Source organism: Cibotium barometz, chromosome 35 (assembly GCF_041138505.1).
Source record: "Cibotium barometz isolate CiBa-2024 chromosome 35, ASM4113850v1, whole genome shotgun sequence".
NCBI classification, from domain to species: Eukaryota; Viridiplantae; Streptophyta; class Polypodiopsida; order Cyatheales; family Cibotiaceae; genus Cibotium; species Cibotium barometz.
The window spans coordinates 9430229-9451966 of NC_141080.1; the positions used below are offsets into that span (position 1 = coordinate 9430229).

At 40.3% G+C, this 21738-nt stretch overlaps 1 protein-coding gene across 3 annotated transcripts; it reads right to left on the reverse strand.

Annotated features, from left to right (window-relative positions):
• Positions 1 to 7964: 7964 nt before the first annotated feature.
• Positions 7965 to 16092, reverse strand: LOC147618126 (cytochrome P450 710A1-like). 3 transcript variants are annotated; one of them, XM_086775372.1, is made up of 2 exons: positions 15662 to 16092; positions 7965 to 9873 (listed from the first exon to the last, which is right to left on the reverse strand). In XM_086775372.1, exon 2 carries the CDS (start codon positions 9856 to 9858, stop codon positions 8389 to 8391), a length of 1470 nt encoding a protein of 489 aa, XP_086631498.1. In that variant the 5' UTR covers positions 9859 to 9873; positions 15662 to 16092; the 3' UTR covers positions 7965 to 8388. The 3 variants fall into 3 exon arrangements, with proteins under 3 accessions (XP_086631498.1, XP_086631497.1, XP_086631496.1); XM_086775371.1 differs by lacking the exon at positions 15662 to 16092 and adding an exon at positions 10842 to 11202 and having other exon boundaries at positions 7965 to 10011; XM_086775370.1 differs by lacking the exon at positions 15662 to 16092 and adding an exon at positions 10842 to 11202 and having other exon boundaries at positions 7966 to 9873.
• Between the last annotated feature and the right edge of the window lie 5646 nt (positions 16093 to 21738).

A 21738-nucleotide genomic window follows, 5' to 3' on the forward strand; every position in this document is an offset into this window, starting at 1 on the left:
AATTATTAGTAATAGTAGTGGAGCTATGGTAAAATTTTTAAGAAATTGATACATAATTCATTCTTATGCATAACGTGAAAAGAGGACTTCCTACCATATTCTAGGATTGGTCATCATATGCTAAAAGAATGATTTTCATCACATTCAATGGAAAACTAATTTTTTAAGGTTTATGCATAATTAAATAATTAAGAAAAGAGAAAATTATGGTAATTTTATTTAAATAATAAAAGAGGAGTTCCATGGCATTTGGAATTCAATCATTTAAATGGAAAAAGTGGAATTCTTAGCATATTGGAATTAATGGATATTTTATTTGAACTTAAAGAGGAATTTCAGATAAATTTATTTTATACATGAGAAAATTTAAATGATAAAAGAGGAGTTCCCATGACATTTGAAATTCAACCATTTAAATGGTAAAAGTAGAATTCTTGGCATATTAGGATAATGGATATTTTTATTAAAGAAAAGAGGAATTTTAGATAAATTTATTTTATGATAAAAGAGGAATTCCCATGACAAAAGAGGAATTCCCATGACATTTGGAATGCAATTAATTAAATGCAAAAAGAGTAATTTCCATGATATTTGAGATCCAAGAAATTAAATGAAAAAAGAGTAATTTTTAGTATAATTCAATTTATGAATATTTATCAAAAGTAAAATTTTGAGCATTATTGGAAAATATGGGTAGAATTGATTTTTGTAAATCCCATGAATTCTTTTATTCAAAAGAAGAATATTGAACATATTTCACTTGAGGAATTCGAGAGAGAATATGAAAATAGCCGTCTCGAGAAAAAGAACCTTTACCTAGGCCAAGCAATTGACAGAAATTTAGAAAAAGTCCCATCGTCGGTATCGAAGTTGAAAAAGATACTAAATGGGAATGAGATGTGATAGGATGTGATAAGATGTGAATGGGATGTGATAGGATGTGGTGTGATGTAAATGAATGTGGATGAGATGTGAAGTAAATGGATGTGGATGTGAATGATGAGATAAGAATGAGACGTGAGGTAATGCGAAAGGATGAGATGTGAAGTAAATGGATGTGGATGTGAATGATGAGATAAGAATGAGACGTGAGGTAATGCGAAAGGATGAGATGTAAAGTAAATGGATGTGGATGTGTATGTGAAAGAATGTGATGTAAATGAATGTGATGTAAATGAATGTGGATGTGAATGATGAGATGAGAATGAGATGTGAGGTTATGTAAAAGGATGAGATGTAAAGTAAATGGATATGGATGTGTATGTGAAAGAATGTGATGTAAATGAATGTGGATGTGATGTAAAGGAATGTGGATGTGAATGATGAGATGAGAATGAGATGTGAGGTTATGCGAAAGGATGTGATGTGATGTAAATGGATGTGGATGTGGATGTGATGTGATGTAAATGGACAATCCTTATACATATGGTCAATTATGCACCCTATGAATAAAGGGGTTAAGGTGGAAGCACTCACAGGAGTACTTCTCATCCCTTTTTTAATCAAACACTCAGCTACTCGGTGAGGTCTTACACAATGATAGCGTTGCATGGGTGGCGGTTAGCCACATTGTTCAAGTCTCGTCTCCCCATGGATTTGGGGGTGCTATACGGGGTACATCTGGTCTCCCTCCATTACATAGTGACTTAGAATCTGGGAGGGTGGACTGTTTGATTCAAGGGGCTCAAAGGTGGTCACTTCAGCAACTTTCCCCTAATCACCTTCTTCGAAGATTTCAGTCAAGGTTAACTGACAAAAAAGGGTGATTCGAGGTAATGGAAACTGTGGTGGAAGTACAAGGGATATAGTAAGGGCACTTGTGGTACCCTAAGAGTTTCTCTTTGGGCCCCTTCATGGCCTCGTTGAGGTGTATAATGCAGTGCTGGTACTAGCAGGGCAAACGGTTTCCTGGGGTTTGCTAGTAAGGCTTGGGGTAGGGCTTGGGCTTGAGCGGCTCTTTACTAGTAGCAATTTGCAACTTCATGATTGCCCCATCTTTGGCAATAAGAGCAGTAGAGAGTGGGACAAGGCCTCAAATGTAGGCACACCATACTAGCATGGTGTGCCTCAAATGTAGGCACACCATGCTAGTATGGTTAACTCAACAAATCTGGCACCACACTAGTTCCCTCTTGGGGTAAAGATGGATTGGCCAACTCAATCCGGTTCTCCAATGTTGGGTCACTTGCTGTATAAATTCCGCAGCCAACTGTTCAACTTGTTGCTCTGAGGTGGACTCCTTGCCTTTCTTGTCAGATCTTGTGCTAAGCATTTTGAAGGAAGCCTCGGACGTGCTCTCGTGGAGCGTGTTGCCTTGAAATTGTCCTCAAAGTCCATAGCACTCTCCTGCAGTATTCCTCAAAGGAAGTGTGGGCTAGAGTGTATAAGGAATTATGCAAGGGTACATCATCAAGGCCTTCAAGGAATCTCCCGATCAAGCTTTCATTAGAGAACTGTCTTTGTCAATATAGTGGGAATGGAGATACCTCTCGGATCGTTTCCCCATCCTTCTATTTTACATTGTGCAGTTTCTCAACTAGATTCCATCGGGTTACTTGGTAGGAGTATCCAACTTTGAAGGCCTCTTTCAAGGCTTCAAAGGTGGCCTTATCCTCTAACTTTAGGGATCTAAACCACTAGCCAACTTTGCCATCTAGGGTGAGGCCGAAGGCACTCACCTTGACTTGGTCGTCCACGTGGTTGAATGCCTCACAGATCTGATTAAACATTTCTAGGTGTGGTATGGGGTCTCCAGTTCCATCAAACTTGGTGATAAACTTAGAGATGTTGGCTGGTTTATTTCGCTCTTGTCTCAGCCCTTGTGCCACGGTAAACTGGAGTTGGCGGTGCGGTTCCGGTAGCTACCCCCTCCCTATTTCCATGGCTATTCTAAAAATTTCATGAGTTAGTCCTGCCATGGTTGGAGCTGGTGCCAATTAGGGTAAGATAGGCGGGGGATCTAGGCCATGTGGATAATATACCATCAGGGGTCCTTGTCTCGGGGGAGGACCGGTTTGTGCTTCATAAGGTCCTATCTAGTATCCAGGCTATGCCCCGCTAGGCAGGTACTATTAGTACATTGGTGTAGAGGGTTGATAGTATTGTGTATGGTAGGCTCTCTCCCTTTGATAGGTTGTTTCACGGCCCTGGAGAGCTGGCTCCTGACCTAGGTTGGGAACTGGCCTATGGTCTTGGTATGAGTCGGCCCTTCTAGTGGTGGTTGGCATGGCCCCTTAGACTGATGGATTGGTCCGGGATGGGTTACTTTTACTCTACCCTATTTCCAATCTATGGTCAAGAGGCAGTGTGGGCTCTCTCTTAGGCTAGCATTCCCTGTATGTATTCCTGGGATGTGCATTATTTGATTGTCTGTTTTCCAGGATAAAGTTCTAGAGTCTCAAAGCGTGACTTCTTTGTGAGTGCGTGGGTGACTCTAGGTCATGCTCCAAGGCAGGTCCACACTTACACCACTGGCATGGTTGGTGAGATCATGGGTGATATGCGGCCACTGGGATGACAGGCTGTGTGTGTGACAGCCATTCTAGAGACTGGCATAGTTATAGCGCCAGCTCATTTAGTTGGGTTCACACTATAGAGAACCCTAGTATGTATTTGGTTGAGTACCTTTCATATTGTGTGTACTCTTATCTTTGTATATGGTGTGTTGAGTGTTGTGTAAAAGAGAAGATTTTCAGCCTCTCACCTTGTGTGTTCTCTTTTAGGGTTTTGTGAATGTGTGTGTGCTTGCAAGAGCTCAAGCTCTCTTCTCCCCTGCATCTTTTCATGGTATCAGAGCCTGGTTCATGCTAAGGGCTAAGCTGCAAGCAAGAGAAGCATAGGAAGCGGTACGAGGGTAAGAGCTTCATCTACTCTTCCCTATTTGTGTTGGTGACTACACCCTTGTTGTGGGAGCTCTACGGGAGGCATCGGCAAACGATCTCTGATTGAGGAGCTTTCTTCAACGGGAGTAAAGCTATAGAGCAACTATCGGACAAAATTTTTTGAGCCAAAAATATGTTATGGGCGCGTTAGGACCTCCGTTTTTTAGAAAGTAGGCGATTTCGAGCACTGCGGGTAAGTCATCGATTCTTTGCAGAACTCTGTTTTAAGAATTGCAGGAAGACAGATTGGTTGTGCAGACATTGTGTGTGCTGCAAGGAGGTCAACAGTTGCCATTGGGTGTATGTATGCACATTGAGGTCACTGGTTGTGACATTTGAGTGTAGTACAGTACCGCTGCAAAAAATACAACAATTTATGCGCAAGACAAACCAGAGTGCTATTTTTGGTAAATTTGTGTGTCTGGAAAGATGTTAAATGACGGCATAAACCAGATTGTTGCTGAGAATCTTGACAAGAACAACTTCCATGCTTGGAGGTTCAGGTTGACGAATTTCCAGATGGAAAAGGGTTACTGGGACTACATAGAAGGTGAGCATGAAGAGGCACCGGAGATACCAGAGATCAATCCGACTGCTGTAGATGTGAAAGAGTTCAAGGATTGGAACCAAGGAGCCAAAAAATTTAGGTATTAGCTCTCTATCAGTATACAGGACACCATGATTGGGTACATGTCTCATCTGAAAGTCTTTGGATGCATTGCATATGTGCATGTGCTGGATACAAAAGCTGAAAATGTGTGCTTATTGGGTATTCCCTTGAGCAAAAGGAATACAGGTGTTATAACCCTGCTACACGTGAGTTGAGGGTAAGCAAGGATGTTGTTTTTGATGAGATGAGCAGCTAGTATGCTGCTGAAAAAGAAGTTGTTGGGGCTGATGTGAGTGGAAATGTGGTTGTACAGAATACAAGTCAGCAATCACAGTCTTTGAGTGGACCAGGAGAGTCCTCATCTAGTGGTTCAGTTGATAGACCATGGAGTGGTAGGCTGCGTCATAATACCAGTCCTACAAATGTGATTAGTACATCACATAAAGGCAAAGAGAAAGTGGTTGAGCCCCTTAGTATGCCTGACATTTCTACAGGGCATTCTCATGTTGATGGAGAGTCTAGTGGCTTAGAGGTGAGCCTTGATAAGGATCTTGGGATACCAGCTATGAGAACACCTGGTGTAAAGAAGGCTATGGAAGCCATGAATGCAAAGTAGGATTAGGTCGCTAACATCTTCACCAAAGCATTGGGTATAGAGAAGCTCCGCAGATTCAGGGCTTCGCTTGGTGTACATGAGATGGAGTTGAGCTCGAGGGGGAGTGTTGAGATATCGAGCTCATCTAGTGAGGCGGTGGACACTGATGACCCGCTTGGGGGATAGGCCCCACACTTACACCATTGGCATGGTTGGTGAGATCATGGGTGATATGCGGTCAGTGGGATGACAAGCTGTGTGACAGCCATTCTAGAGACTAGCATAGTTATAGCGCCAGCTCATTTAGGGGTTCACACTATAGAGAACCCTAGTATGTATTTGGTTGAGTACCTTTCATATTGTGTGTACTCTTATCTTTGTATATGGTGTGTTGAGTATTGTGTAAAAGAGAAGAAGATTTTCAGCCTCTCACCTTGTGTGTTCTCTTTTAGGGTTTGTGAATGTGTGTGTGCTTGCAAGAGCTTAAGCTCTCTTCTCCCCTGCATCTTTTCACTTTAAAGGTAGTATAATAATGTCAAATATCTCCTTGTAGAGTAATGAAACAGAATCTATTTTTACCAGATGATTGAAATATAAAATATGCACTTAATCATTACAAAACTCTGTGTATACGCATACATAAAACAATACAAAATGAGATGCTCTTATATCTTTTTACAAAAGTAAATTTCAAAAGCCAATTTAGAATAGGAAAGTAAGATTTATGCCTCTCTAATACAAACACAACTTGTACACCAACAAGAAAGATACGAATGACAAATGTAAAGTCGTCCATACAAAAAGTAAATTTCAGATTAGCGAATTTAGAATGGGAAAGCAAGATTTGTGCCTATGAAATACAAAGATAGCTTGTATGGCAATGGAGGTTTTAATTACGAATGATTAGTCCCCATACCTTTCTTCTTACTCAGAATATTTTTTATGAGCCCATTTGTAAGGAAGGACTTCTATATGAACCAATTTGCAAGGGATGACTCCTAAATGGACACCATCATAATCAATGAATATCTCTATGTTTTGCTCTCCAAAATTGCTAAAAATTTACAAAAAATGGTGGTAATGCAAGGTTGTAAGATTTATGTGAAATAATCTGCTATCAAAAGAGGATTTTTCGTAATTGAATGTGAAGTTTATCCTAATGGCATTTGGATTATAGTATGGTGTGACAAGAATGAGGTACATCTGACATTTCTCACCTTTTTAAAGTTATTGACATTTGGATTGTTTTAAGGTGAGAGAATGAGGTATATCTAACATTTCACACTTTTTTTAACTTGAGCAAAAAATACGTCTATGGGTGGCTACATGTATTATGTACCATCAATTGAGGATCACACGAGGAAAGTGTGCCCAATATTATATAAGATATGCTTGACCTTGTGCGATCTTGTATTATAAGATTCCAAAATCCAAGATCTATCATTGAAGAATCCAAAGGTCCCACTTTTTATTTTCTTAGAGGTTCCACTTTTAAAAAAAATCTTCTTAGAAGGCCCCTTTCTATGTCCAAATGTACGCTAACAACGCCAGCACTACCTAGTGCCTTCCTTGGCCAAAGCTCTACGTAAAGGTCTTTCCTCTCTGGCACAGACTCCCAGCCCTCCTCGACCACCTGTCCAGCTCGTCCAGCCCTCCTCGACCGCATGTTGACCTCCCTCTCTCTGTCTTTATCTCTCCCACCTCCGTGTGTCGTGAACCCCTCCATCTCTCGTGGGACCTCTGTCAGCACCGACCGACTTAGAGAGAGAGAGAGAGAGAGAGAGAGAGAGAGAGAGAGAGAGAGAGAGAGAGAGAGAGAGAAGCCTCACCGACTGAGACGACTGAAAACATCACCTCCACCCTACACACGTCAAACCCACACCATACACGCGTGAACCATACAAGCCATTTAATTCACCATCCTTTCCTAAGGTTAAAAAAGACATACTTCAACATATCAATCAATTAATGAGAATGAAAATTTGGGACCCATATTTTGAAAAATACCTTCTTGAAGGTACGAATATCCCCATATTTCACGCAAGCCATTTAATTCACCATCCTTTCCTATGGTTAAAAAAGGCATATCTCAACATATCAATTAATTAATGAGAATGAAAATTTGGGACCCATATTTTGAAAAATACCTTCTTGAAGATAGGAATATCGCCATATTTAAACCTTGAGATTTCAAGATTTTCCTTTACACGGTTCACACAAGCCATTTAATTCACCATCCTTTCCCAAGGTTAAAAAAGACATACTTCAACATATCAATTAATTAATAAGAATGAAATTTCGGGACCCATATTTTGAAAAATACCTTGTTGAAGGTTCAAGCAAGCCATTTAATTCACCATCCTTTCCTAAGGTTAAAAAAGGCATACTTCAACATATCAACTAATGAATGAGAATGAAAATTTGGGACCCATATTTTGAAAAATACCTTCTTGAAGGTAGGAATACCCCCATATTTAAACCTTGACATTTCAAGATTTTCCAAAAATAAATATTTTCACAATTTTAACACAGAGGTTTTTTGCTTTTTGGGAAAATACTTTTGTCGACTTTTTGGGAAAATACTTTTGTTTCGAACACTGCACCCCATCAACTCACAACAAAACCCATCTGACAGCTAAGGACTTTTCTAAGAGTTGTTTATACACCCGTTTGTTTGAAGGATATAACCTTGTAGATCATATCGTTGACGTGCATGTCAATGATGCGCGGCGCAACCCTTTTTCCCTAAACTCCCTAAATAATAATAATAGATTAGAATATAAAAACTATATCCACTTTTTAAAAAAAAAGACCATAGCCATTGTTGACTTTGATATGAAACCTACCCACTTTGGCCCCAGAGTAGACAACACAAACTGCCCAAAAGGAGTTGGTACAATCCATTTCCACAAATGCATGGGATGATAAAATTGATCAAAACCTTACAAAGAATGCATGGCGGCAAATTGCGTATTGCAAGATGCCGTGGTTCCATGAACAATAATAGTGTATAAGAGATTCTGCCAAATGGAGCGCGCGCGCGCACACACACACACAGCCAAATTTGGCTGCACACCTAACAGGCTAGAGTACACTAAAATGATGTTTTCACAAAGGCCTTATTTACATGATGAAGTGCATGAGAGAAGTCGAAGAGGAGGTCCATTGGCAATTCTAAATAAGGAAGTACCCAGCAGCTTCGTCTTCGCACAATCAAGCTTGAATTCCTGGATCTATCCATACTGGCAATGCATGGGAAATCACTACTGACCTTTCGTAAGAATGCATTCATGGGCTTGCAGTCAAAAAAGTTTCCTCTCAGAAAGAAATAGAAGGCCGTGATCTTTCGGTGCAATGGTCGGCGTGTACACAATTTCATCACTGTCAGGTGTCCGGATGCGTGTGAATTCCACCATCGTTGTGAGAATTGCAATAAAAAGTGTCAGCTGGTTGATAGCATAGCGTTGCCCCAAGCACCGATGAGGGCCTGCACCAAAGGTCAGCCAATTCCGCTTGTACACTTGGTCTTCTAACCTCTGTGGAGAAAACCTCTCCGGATCGAATGTGTATGGGTCTGTGAAGCCCTGAAAAGAAGATTCAAAAACGGAAGGGAAAACAATGGTTCCCTTGGGTATCGTGTAAGTGTCCGTGATCGGGAAGTTGGAGCTTGCAATGTGAGGAACAAGTGTTGCAGGCGGCCTCATTCTTAACACCTCTTTAGCAACCATTTCTGTGTATTTCATGTCATGGAGCTGCTCGGGAGTGTATGGTGCAGAGAACATTTTCTGCTCAGCCCTCACCTTCGCAAGCACTTCAGGATGGGATTCGAGCAGTGTGACAGCCCAAACTAGCGACGACGTGGAAGCATCCTGTGCTGCAAACAGAAAATCGAACACATGGTGGCCTACTTCGGCATCTGAGCTATGGGGCGGTGGGGGCAACCCACATTCTTTTGCTTCCTTGACCTCTTCGAGGATTTCTGACATCCAATAATCCATCAAACACACTGGTTCTCCACCGCCGGCCATTTTCTTCTTGCTCTCTCGGGCGCAATCTGCAAGTGTGGAAACCAGACGTTTCACGGCACGATTGGCTTTGTAAAATGCACATCCCGGAACATTCAATGGAAGTGCCATGAGACCCACATTGAAGAGGTTGTAATCCCTTGTAAACTGTTCTCTTGTTTTCAGTGTCAAATAAGGCCCGACGAACACATTCTGGGAGGTTTCAAGGTTCATATCTCTGCACAGGTTGCGGAGGGCAAGGGGCCCTTTGGAGCTTAATCTAGCCATAGCCAGCCATTCTTCTATGTGCTTTTTCACCGTTTTCTCTTGTATGGTCACATAGGTGCTCAGAGCTTTGTGGGTGAACAAAGGCGCAAGTCTTCTCCGAAGGTCTTTGTGCTCTTCACCAAACATGAAGATGAGATTGTTCTCTCCAAAGAGCTTCTTTCCAAATGGGTGGCCGACAAGATGGAAAGCGTCAGGCTTGACATTTGCAAACACTTTCTGAGAGATCTCAGAGTCTCTTATAAAGAGGACAAATCTGCCCAAAATCAAGTTGCATGAGAGGCCAGTCTCTTTGGAGGCCAAAGCTTGATTGTCCCAGTACTTAGTGGGATCTCGCACCATGCTCATCACACTGCCCAAGAATGGAAACACAAAGACGGGCCCTGGGATGTGCTTCTTTTTTAACCAATATGCAATCTGCTGCAGGACAACATAGCCCAGTAGCAGAAAGACCCCAAACAGTCCCCAATCCGCTGCTTCCATTGCTCGGATTTCACACTGATCAGACAAGAAATCAACCAAAAGAGAAACATGTTATTGCAAATTTTCAATTCCAAAATGCACAACAAAGTTAGTAGTAGAGAGGCCACAAACAGTCCCTCAATATTCTGCTGCTTCCATTGCTCGAATTTCACGCTGATCACACAAGAATTCAACCAAAAGAAAAACATGTTAATGTATTTTTCAACTCCAAAATGCCCGACACAGTTTTTATGAGGAAACCAGATGCAATGATAGGACGGCTGTAGGTATATTTCGGGGTGCCTGTGTACGTGGCACCCCGTGGGCCCGGTCACCCGGTCAATGGCCGGTGACAGGCCCATTTGTAGACATATGTCCATAAGGTGTTATGGACATGTGTTTATGTCACAAGTGTGCGCGCGGTGTAGTGGATAGGAGCTTCGCAACGTGTGTTCATAACTCTTTTGCATGGCTGTCTGTACCACTGTCTGCACTGGGGCGGTCACCAGTAGGTGACCGCTCATGCTGGGCCCCCGCGGGGTACCACGTACACAAGCACCCCGAAATCTACCTAGAACTTGATAGGACACTCATGCACCAAAGGAAGAAACCAAGTGCACAAATTAAAGAATCACTGCCGCCCCCATCCCCCCCCTCTTCCTCTTCCTCCTCCTCCTCCTCGTCCTCCTCTACTTACCAAAAAAAGAGCAAAGCAAAGCTTTTCTGAAGAACCAGGGGAAAAAAAGTATAGGAGGAGTTTTTCTGAAGAACCCAAAAAGCATGCAAAGCTTTTTTAGAGAAGCCAAAAAAACAAGTACCAGTAAAGCGAAGAAAAGCTTTTCTGATGAAATACTTAGGTTTTCTGAACAGGCCAAACGCCCCCTAATGGAATTCAAAGCATGCTGAGGAGGAGGTGTGGAGGTTGGAGTGAACCAACTTCTCTAAAGCTTTTCTGCAGAATCGAAAATACACTTTACTAGTACAGGCAGAGCCAAAGACCTTACCGCTTAAGTCTAGATACTGCGACGTAAAAGGTCTTGTCTGGATATGGCGAGCACGAGCTCTCTGATTCCTTCACTGGTAATGGCGGGACAAGCGCGCTCCGATTACTTCGCAGGTTCTGGCTACGGCGAGGCAAGACTCTCGATTTCTTCGCTGAGAAAATGGCTATGGCGAGGCAAAACTCTCGATTTCTTCGATGAGAGAATGGCGATAGCGAGGCGAAACTCTCGATTTCGTCGCTAGGCTATGGCGGGGCAGAAGCGCTTCGATATCTTCGCAGAAAGCTGGCTATGGCGAATCAAAGAGGCAGGGCGGCACAGGGAGATGCAGGGGGGCAATCAAGGGGCAAGGCAAAAACTAGGACTACGGTGAGTATGTGGATTAATAAAGGGCGCAGGAGAGCGAATTTTGTTTTATTTTTTTGAAATTCAATCCCTTATCTGATGACAGCAATGACGGATCCCAAAACGTGCACACAGGCTTGAAAAAATTCAATTTGAATTTTCATTACCTTGTAAAACCTTCTATTTCGACTTTCAACAGAAACCTTCTTGAGTACACTCTTCAAAGTCTGAAATTTGACCCCAAAACCGTCCACATCATCATCGGCTGCTCGAAAGGATAACATGTTCATCCGCCTCTTTATGTTCGGTTTATGATTGAGAGACCACGTGCATGGTGCCTTGGGCCATCTTCTGTTAAAGAGCTAGGCCGCACATTGGGCTTCATAAAAGTAACAGCCAGCCCCCAGCAGGTTAGGTGTTGCCTGTAGTCCCACCATTTCATGCTACAAAGGTGACAAGAGTTTCACAAGTGTTTTTCGAAGCTCCAATTCTGGCCCACGATTTACCAGGAGTCAAACTAAAGTTTTTCCCCCTTCACACACAAGTTTTTGTTATGACATCGCTCAACAAAATACCTAGTAAAAACGAGTGCCATATGACCTAAGCTGAAGCACAAACACTTGTTGCACCCAATTTACAAGGTAAAAACATGACCAAGCCCCCCCCCAGGAATTCATTCCAGAAGAGGGTTGCTATTGTCCTAGGGTTTCAAAAATCTTTGCACATACAAAAGAAAGGACATTCGTGAGTAATGTACAAGTTGGTGCGACACTTCCAAACGATGGTGCAAAAAGGGAATAAATGCAACCTGTTACCCACTTGGATGCCTGATACTTCCCAACCCTTCGTTGCTCACAACCAACTCGGGACATTACAAACCCCAAAATGATTAAAAAAATCCACTAAAACCTCTAATTTTCCTAGGATTTTGGTGATTCTTAGAGGCAAGGTAGCCTATCAAAAATTACCACTACCTTCGCCTCTACACGATTATAGGTCCAAGCACCTTGTGCACATCCATTCCAACAAAATCCTCTCCTTGTTTCAGATTCCACTAGCATACTTGGGAGTTTGCCACTTAGTAGGATGCATGCTTATGCAAGCTATGTGACCACATTTATGAGCATTGGATAGCAAACCGAAGACACGTTGTTCTGAGGTTGCGGGGCTCAGTTGAGGATCCAAACGATCTCATATGGCCGTAGAGCTACGCTCAATTCCATGGGAAATACTATGGCATTTAGTCGCATCATGGGACTCCCATAGGACTATGTTGTAGTCTAATATGACCCCAATGGCATGATATGGTTAGTTCCATGGGAGTGACTATGGCACTCAATCCTGTGGGACTCCCATAGGACTATGTTGTAGTCTAATATGACCCCAATTGCATGATATGGTTGGTTGGTCATATTAGACTATGTTGTGGTCTAATATGACCCCAATGGCATGATATGGTCGGTTGGTCATTTTGGACCAAGTCATGGGTAAGTGAACATGGTCAACGTGCATCCATGCCAATCGTGCACTATAAACAGACTAGTTTGGCAACCTTTATCCATTATCGCGTTCATTGTGTTCAAGCACTTTTATAAGCAAGACAGCCTCCATCCATGTCACAATCAAATCTCCTTACCCGGAGTGGAGCACATTGATGGGCAGACAACCATCCATAATCATGGATGGATGGGCAACCATCCATTGATAATAAAAGTTTGCAAGCATGATAATGTTTGCTCTCCACTTCTTTTTACAATTCAGTGCTCTGTTGTGAAGATTCTACTTTCGTTATTGTGTTTTCTTACATGCACTTATCTAGTAGATAGGCATGCGAAGGATACCTTGGAGAAGGTTTGCAAATGTTGTTAAATAGCTTATTATTGTCATTGTAGCTAAACTAGATAGAGCTTGAAGCTTTGGGAAGGAGGTGTGTAGCCTGATCGCCCACAAGGCATTGTTATAAGAGGACAAGGGGGGAGAACATTTTGGACTTTGGTATCTACTCAAGGTGTTTGTACACCTAGGTCGACAATAACACCACTCTAATTCTCTGCCTCATTGTGAGGTTGAGAACTTCCTGAGAGACCTTGTACACACATGGCTCAAACATTTAGTAGGCTTTAACATGTGGGTCTAGATGCTTGACTCCTTCCCTCATTCGTGCATGGGACATCCTACACCCTAATCACGTGCATCAGTGCCTTTCTACTGCCTTTCTAGTGATGTGATGTGGGGCTTGATATCGCTGAGCTATCAAGTCCATACCCACTTGAGAGGGCTAGTTTGATAAGAACCCCTAGCATAAAACATGGGAGCTTGCCAACACTGCCTATCGATATGGAAAAGTGTTAGCTAACACTCTTTATTAGATCATGGTATAAATATAGATAGGTTAGCAAATTTATTTTCTATGTGAAATTGAAAGCAAAGAAACATTGGGAAAATCTTTTAGATTTTCTATGTTGTCTAGTAATAAGTGGAGTCACGAGTAGGCTTCCTTGGTATGTCTGATTACCCAGACTTGCTTCATTTAGTTCTTTGGGGATTTCTATGAGGAGCTAAGGTAGCACAACAGTATTTTTGGGTAATTCTTTAAAAATATATAAAAGCTACCATCTAAAATAACCCCACAAATTTTGAAGACCAGCCATTGGGAAAATATTAGCCCCTATTTTTTCTGCCTACTAAGATCAAAATTTGAGAATCAAACATAAGGATATACTACCAAAATAGAAAATATTATGTTTTGACATATAACCAACATAGCAAATGCTCATATTGATTGTACTCTTTGTAGAGCAAGATTTTGGATTTTGCCATGTCTTTCTTTAAAGGAATGAATTTTAATGTATTATTATATCAATGCTTAAGTAGAATGTGAAGTGGCCAATAGCTTCAAATGCATAACATGGTAGCTTTGCTAGTTAAATGAAATAGAGACGTAATATAGAAAGTCAATTCCAAATAGTAGGGCCACACCAATCCAAAAGTAACCATGGCGAGAGTATACCTCATTTTGAGCATAGCCTTTTGGTATTCTATGATTTACCTTTTTTTTAAAAAGTGAAATATTCTCATAAGTAATCATAATTAGCAAGGTTTTAAATCAAAGCAAATTGAAAATTTGAAATTCTCTTTACTTGTAATATTATGCACATTAACTTTAGGCTTAATCACTCACACTCGTTGATTATGTTATTTGAGTAGGACCCTCTAAGCTTGAATGACGAGACTCTAGCATCTTTCTCCAACTATATTGTCAAGCATACTCAACACCTAACATGTTCTTTCCTCCTTTTACCATGTCCCCTACATTGACAAAATCCTTTTTTTTTGCATGCACGGGATGAGTAACAAATTTTGACAATGAATGTGGTATGTGAGTCATGAGTATTTGGTAGAAATAATTTTTGAGAAATGTTTTGAAGCATTGTATTTTGTCTTTTTCCCTCTCTATAGGAATTTTTGAATTCATTATATAAAAATGCATCTCAAATCCTCATTCAACCATTGAACACACAAAACTTTATTCAACAATAAGGTCCAACCTTTCATTTTCAAAAAAGAGAATGTCAAATTAGATGGGAAACTAAAAAAATAAAGAATAATTACAGTAAAGTAAATTTACCAAACCCAAAGCATCCCAACATGTGAGGGCAATTAAAGTTGCCATCAACTTTTTTTGAAATACCACAATAATAGAAGACAATGCATAAGCGTGTACCCTTGCAAGTGTTTCGGCTGTAGGTATATTTCGGGGTGCCTGTGTACGTGGCACCTCGTGGGCCCGGTCACCCGGTCAATGGCCGGTGACGGGCCCATTTGTAGACATATGTTCATAAGGTGTTATGGACACGTGTTTATGTCACAAGCGTGCGCGCGGTGTAGTGGATAGGAGCTTCGCTCCCTTGGCAGGGACCTAGATTCGAATCGCAGCAAACACACCAACGTGTGTTCATAACTCTTTTGCACAACTGTCTGTACTGAGGGCGGTCACCAGCTAGGTGACCGCTCATGCTGGGGCCCGCAGGGTGCCACGTACACAGGCACCCCGAAATCTACCTAGAACCTGATAGGACACTCATGCACCAAAGGAAGAAACCAAGTGCACAAATTAAAGAATCACTGCCGCCCCCGCCCCCCCCCCCCCCCCCTCGTCCTTGTCCTCCCCAAAAAAAGAGAAAAGCAAAGCTTTTCTGAAGAACCAGGGGGAAAAGAAGTATAGGAGGAGTTTTTCTGAAGAACCAAAAAGCATGCAAAGCTTTTTTAGAGAAGCCAAAAAAAACAAGTACCAGTAAAGCGAAGAAAAGTTTTTCTGATGAAATACTTAGGTTTTCTGAACAGCCCAAACGCCCCCTAATGGAATTCAAAGCATGTTGAGGAGGAGGTGTGGAGGTTGGAGTGAACCAACTTCTCTAAAGCTTTTCTGCAGAATCGAAAATACACTTTACTAGTACAGGCAGAGCCAAAGACCTTACCGCTTAAGCCTAGATACTGCGACGTAAAAGGTCTTGTCTGGATATGGCGAGCACGAGCTCTCTGATTCCTTCACTGGTAATGGCGGGACAAGCGCGCTCCGATTACTTCGCAGATTCTGGCTACGGCGAGGCAAGACTCTCGATTTCTTCGCTGAGAAAATGGCTATGGCGAGGCAAAACTCTCGATTTCTTCGATGAGAGAATGGCGATAGCGAGGCGAAACTCTCGATTTCGTCGCTAGGCTATGGCGGGGCAGAAGCGCTTCGATATCTTCGCAGAAAGCTGGCTATGGCGAATCAAAGAGGCAGGGCGGCACAGGGAGATGCAGGGGGGCAATCAAGGGGCAAGGCAAAAACCAGGACTACGGTGAGTATGTGGATTAATAAAGGGCGCAGGAGAGCGAATTTTGTTTTATTTTTTTGAAATTCATTCCCTTATCTGATGACAGCAATGACGGATCCCAAAACGTGCACACAGGCTTGAAAAAATTCAATTTGAATTTTCATTACCTTGTAAAACCTTCTATTTCGACTTTCAACAGAAACCTTCTTGAGTACACTCTTCAAAGTCTGAAATTTGACCCCAAAACCGTCCACATCATCATCGGCTGCTCGAAAGGATAACATGTTCATCCGCCTCTTTATGTTCGGTTTATGATTGACAGACCACGTGCATGGTGCCTTGGGCCATCTTCTGTTAAAGAGCTTGGGCTTCATAAAAGTAACTGCCAGCCCCAAGCAGGTTAGGTGTTCCTTGTAGTCCCACCATTTCATGCTACAAAGGTGACAAGAGTTTCAGAAGTGTTTTTCGAAGAGTCAAACTAAAGTTTTTCCCCCTTCACACACAAGTTTTTGTTATGACATCGCTCAACAAAATACCTAGTAAAAACGGGTGCCATGTGACCTAAGCTGAAGCACAAACACTTGTTGCACCCAATTTACAAGGTAAAAACATGACCAAGCCCCCCCAGGAATTCATTCCAGAGAAGAGGGTTGCTATTGTCCTAGGGTTTCAAAAATCTTTGCACATACAAAAGAAAGGACATTCGTGAGTAATGTACAAGTTGGTGCGACACTTCCAAACAATGGTGCAAAAAGGGAATAAATGCAACCTGTTACCCACTTGGATGCCTGATACTTCCCAACTCTTCGTTGCTCACAACCAACTCGGGACATTACAAACCCCAAAATGATAAAACAAATCCACTAAAACCTCTAATTTTCCTAGGATTTTGGTGATTCTTAGAGGCAAGGTAGCCTATCAAAAATTACCACTACCTTCGCCTCTACACGATTATAGGTCCAAGCACCTTGTGCACATCCATTCCAACAAAATCCTCTCCTTGTTTCAGATTCCACTAGCATACTTGGGAGTTTGCCACGTAGTAGGATGCATGCTTATGCAAGCTATGTGACCACATTTATGAGCATTGGATAGCAAACCGAAGACACGTTGTTCTGAGGTTGCGGGGCTCAGTTGAGGATCGAAATGATCTCATATGGCCGTGGAGCTACGCTCAATTCCATGGGAAATACTATGGCATTTAGTCGCATCATGGGACTCCCATAGGACTATGTTGTAGTTTAATATGACCCCAATGGCATGATATGGTTAGTTCCATGGGAGTGACTATGGCACTCAATCCCATGGGACTCCCATAGGACTATGTTGTAGTCTAGTATGACCCCAATTGCATGATATGGTTGGTTGGTCATATTAGACTATGTTGTGGTCTAATATGACCCCAATGGCATGATATGGTCGGTTGGTCATTTTGGACCAAGTCATGGGTAAGTGAACATGGTCAACGTGCATCCATGCCAATTGTGCACTATAAACAGACTAGTTTGGCAACCTTTATCCATTATCGCGTTCATTGTGTTCAAGCACTTTTATAAGCAAGACATCCTCCATCCATGTCACAATCAAATCTCCTTACCCGGAGTGGAGCACATTGATGGGCAGACAACCATCCATTGATAATAAAAGTTTGCAAGCATGATAATGTTTGCTCTCCACTTCTTTTTACAATTCAGTGCTCTGTTGTGAAGATTCTACTTTCGTTATTGTGTTTTCTTACATGCACTTACCTAGTAGATAGGCATGCGAAGGATACCTTGGAGAAGGTTTGCAAATGTTGTTAAATAGCTTATTATTGTCATTGTAGCTAAACTAGATAGAGCTTGAACTTTTGGGAAGGAGGTGTGTAGCCTGATCGCCCACAAGGCATTGTTATAAGAGGACAAGGGGGGAGAACATTTTGGACTTTGGTATCTACTCAAGGTGTTTGTACACCTAGGTCGACAATAACACCACTTTAATTCTCTGCCTCATTGTGAGGTTGAGAACTTCCTGAGAGCAAAGAAACATTGGGAAAATCTTTTAGATTTTCTATGTTGTCTAGTAATAAGTGGAGTCACGAGTAGGCTTCCTTGGTATGTTTGATTACCCAGACTTGCTTCATTTAGTTCTTTGGGGATTTCTATGAGGAGCTAAGGTAGCACAATAGTATTTTTGGGTAATTCTTTAAAAATATATAAAAGCTACCATCTAAAATAACCCCACAAATTTTGAAGACCCTCATAAAATAGCCATTGAGAAAATATTAGCCCCTATTTTTTCTACCTACTAAGATCAAAATTTGAGAATCAAACATAAGGATATACTACCAAAATAGAAAATATTATGTTTTGACATATAACCAACATAGCAAATGCTCATATCGATTGTACTCTTTGTAGAGCAAGATTTTGGATTTTGCCATGTCTTTCTTTAAAGGAATGAATTTTAATGTATTATTATATCAATGCTTAAGTAGAATGTGAAGTGGCCAATAGCTTCAAATGCATAACATGGTAGCTTTGCCAGTTAAACGCAATAGAGACGTAATATAGAAAGTCAATTCCAAATAGTAGGGCCACACCAATCCAAAAGTAACCATGGCGAGAGTATACCTCATTTTGAGCATAGCCTTTCTATGATTTACCTTTTTTTAAAAAGTGAAATATTCTCATAAGTAATCATAATTAGCAAGGTTTTAAATCAAAGCAAATTGAAAATTTGAAATTCTCTTTACTTGTAATATTATGCACATTAACTTTAGGCTTAGTCACTCACACTCGTTGATTATGTTATTTGAGTAGGACCCTCTAAGCTTGAATGACGAGACTCTAGCATCTTTCTCCAACTATATTGTCAAGCACACCTAACACGTTCTTTCCTCCTTTTACCATGTCCCCTACATTGACAAAATCCTTTTTTTTTGCATGCACGGGATGAGTAACAAATTTTGACAATGAATGTGGTATGTGAGTCATGAGTATTTGGTAGAAATAATTTTTGAGAAATGTTTTGAAGCATTGTATTTTGTCTTTTTCCCTCTCTATAGGAATTTTTGAATTCATTATATAAAAATGCATCTCAAATCCTCATTCAACCATTGAACACACAAAACTTTATTCAACAATAAGGTCCAACCTTTCATTTTCAAAAAAGAGAATGTCAAATTAGATGGGAAACTAAAAAAATAAAGAATAATTACAGTAAAGTAAATTTACCAAACCCAAAGCATCCCAACATGTGAGGGCAATTAAAGTTGCCATCAACTTTTTTTGAAATACCACAATAATAGAAGACAATGCATAAGCGTGTACCCTTGCAAGTGTTTCCATTTATCAATTAAATAGCGTGGGCCTCTTTCCCAATCAAATGCATGGCTTAGTCTTTATAGGCTAGCAAGTGTAGGGGTAGTGCATGTGTGTGCATAGTGTTTCCATTTATCAATTAGATAGCGTGGGCCTCTTTCCCAATCAAATGCATGGCTTAGTCTTTATACGCTAGCAAGTGTAGGGGTAGTGCATGTGCGTGCATAGTGTTTCCATTTATCAATTAGATAGCGTGGGCCTCTTTCCCAATCAAATGCATGGCTTAGTCTTTATAGGCTAGCACGTGTAGGGGTACGTGCATAGTAACATGATGTTATAAGGATGATGTAAGATCATGTGTACAAGTTGTATATGTACAAAGTGTTGGGATTTATATCATATGGTTTTGTGTAATATGAAATCTCAACTTTGTAGATTATGGATAGGTTCATAAAGTGTACCACCATGTATAGTGTGCATAAACAAAGGTTCATGATGTGTATCACTATGTTATGTAACATGGATAGCTTAATATGGTGTATTACCATGTTATGTAACATGGATAGCTTCATAAGGTGTATCACCATGTTATGTAACATGTAACTTAGGTTTGTGCACACTTTGATGTGTTTTGATAATTATAAACATTTTCACACAACATTCTACACAACATTGACAAGTCACGTGCTCATTGACGAGGGGATTTTCTATTATGGAAACAAACATTATTCTATTTTGCAAACAATGTAGCTTATAATAAACTCTTGTTTGATTTCAAAGATGTTATGATTATATTATCACATTTTAGTACTTAAATTCAAAATAGATATTAGCATGAGTTGTATTCTCTGAAAACATGAGTGTGTGTATATTTGTGCATGCATGCATGTGTGTGTGTGTGTGTGTGTGTGTGTGTGTGTGTGAGAGAGAGAGAGAGAGAGAGAGAGAGAGAGAGAGAGAGAGAGATGAGTGTGTGTGTGTGTGTGTGTGTGTGAGAGAGAGAGAGAGAGAGGCAAAGTAGATCTTTCCATGAGAGAAAAAAAAAGTATTTAGAGTGAGACCAACATTCTTTGAGTGAAAATCCATCATGAAAAGGTAGTGTGAGGAAAACATCATAAACGTTTTTTATGTTGTAGTGAAAAGAATGAGAGTACATAAAAGAAAAGTCACATATATACCACTTAGTAATTAACAATTAAGTAAATTTATATTGAAAAATTATTAGGTTTTACTATTTTCATTACTTTCTTGAAGCTATAAATAGCAATAAATTCCATTGACTATCTAATTTAAAGATTAATAAAACTATTATCGTTATGATGCATATTTTAACATCTTAAAGTCCATCTAGCCACACCACCTTGGAAGATAGGTTATGAGTCATGAAGAAATGTGAGTAATTATTATGAAACATGATACATGAACTTTGTAACAAACGATACCTCATTTACTTATACACAAGTTGCTTTCAAACTATACTCCATTTTTTCTTTAGTATACAATCAAACTTTAACTTGTAATCCAATAGTTCACACATGAAAGAGAGAGTTAAGGTTGAACTACTTTTTGCCTTGCTTGTACACTTTTTCTTACCATATATTTGAAGATATTGATTTAGGTAAGAAACGTTTATAATGATTTGCATGAGACTTAAGTGTCACTTGTAAGACAATAATGATTTCCATAACAATTCAATAATGTTGATTACGCACACCAAAAAATTTAGGATGATTGATTATGCACACCAAACATAGCTATTCATGCTTAAAATATATGTGGGTCATCCCAAGAAGACATGAAAAAGAGAATGTATAAATATTGTATATATCTCCTACAGTATAAGTCCATTCATGGAATACATGTCAATCTCAACTTTTGACAGTGTGCATGAAAAAATGTCAAATCTTGCTAGATTTCACATGCACATGAAAAATGACCAAATCTTGGTAAATAATCACATGCACGTTAAAAGTTAAGAGCTTAAGAGATAATTATTTTTTCATTATATAAACTCATGTTTTTCAATTTATAAAACGAGTTAAAAATGATACTAACTAATTTCAAAACCTTTGAAAGTAGTAAAATAACAATAAAGAACATAAAAGATCATGTTATGTGATCATTTAAACATATCACAATTTTTAATATGTAGATCAGGCCGGAGGTAGGATATAGAATGTTGTCGAATTCAGTGTGCATTACATAGAATGAATTTAAAAATGATTCAACAAGCTGCCACTTGATACTTGTTGATGGAAAAACATCTACACAATAAACTTAATCAATTAAATAGGCAAAAATGAAATATTATTGACAGTAAATTACTTACAATGTGTAGGAATCGGTCGTTCAATTGTCTAGGGATCCAAGTTCATCTCCTTTACTATGTAGACACACTACACCTTGGTGTCCTCCCTTTAAAAAAAACATTGA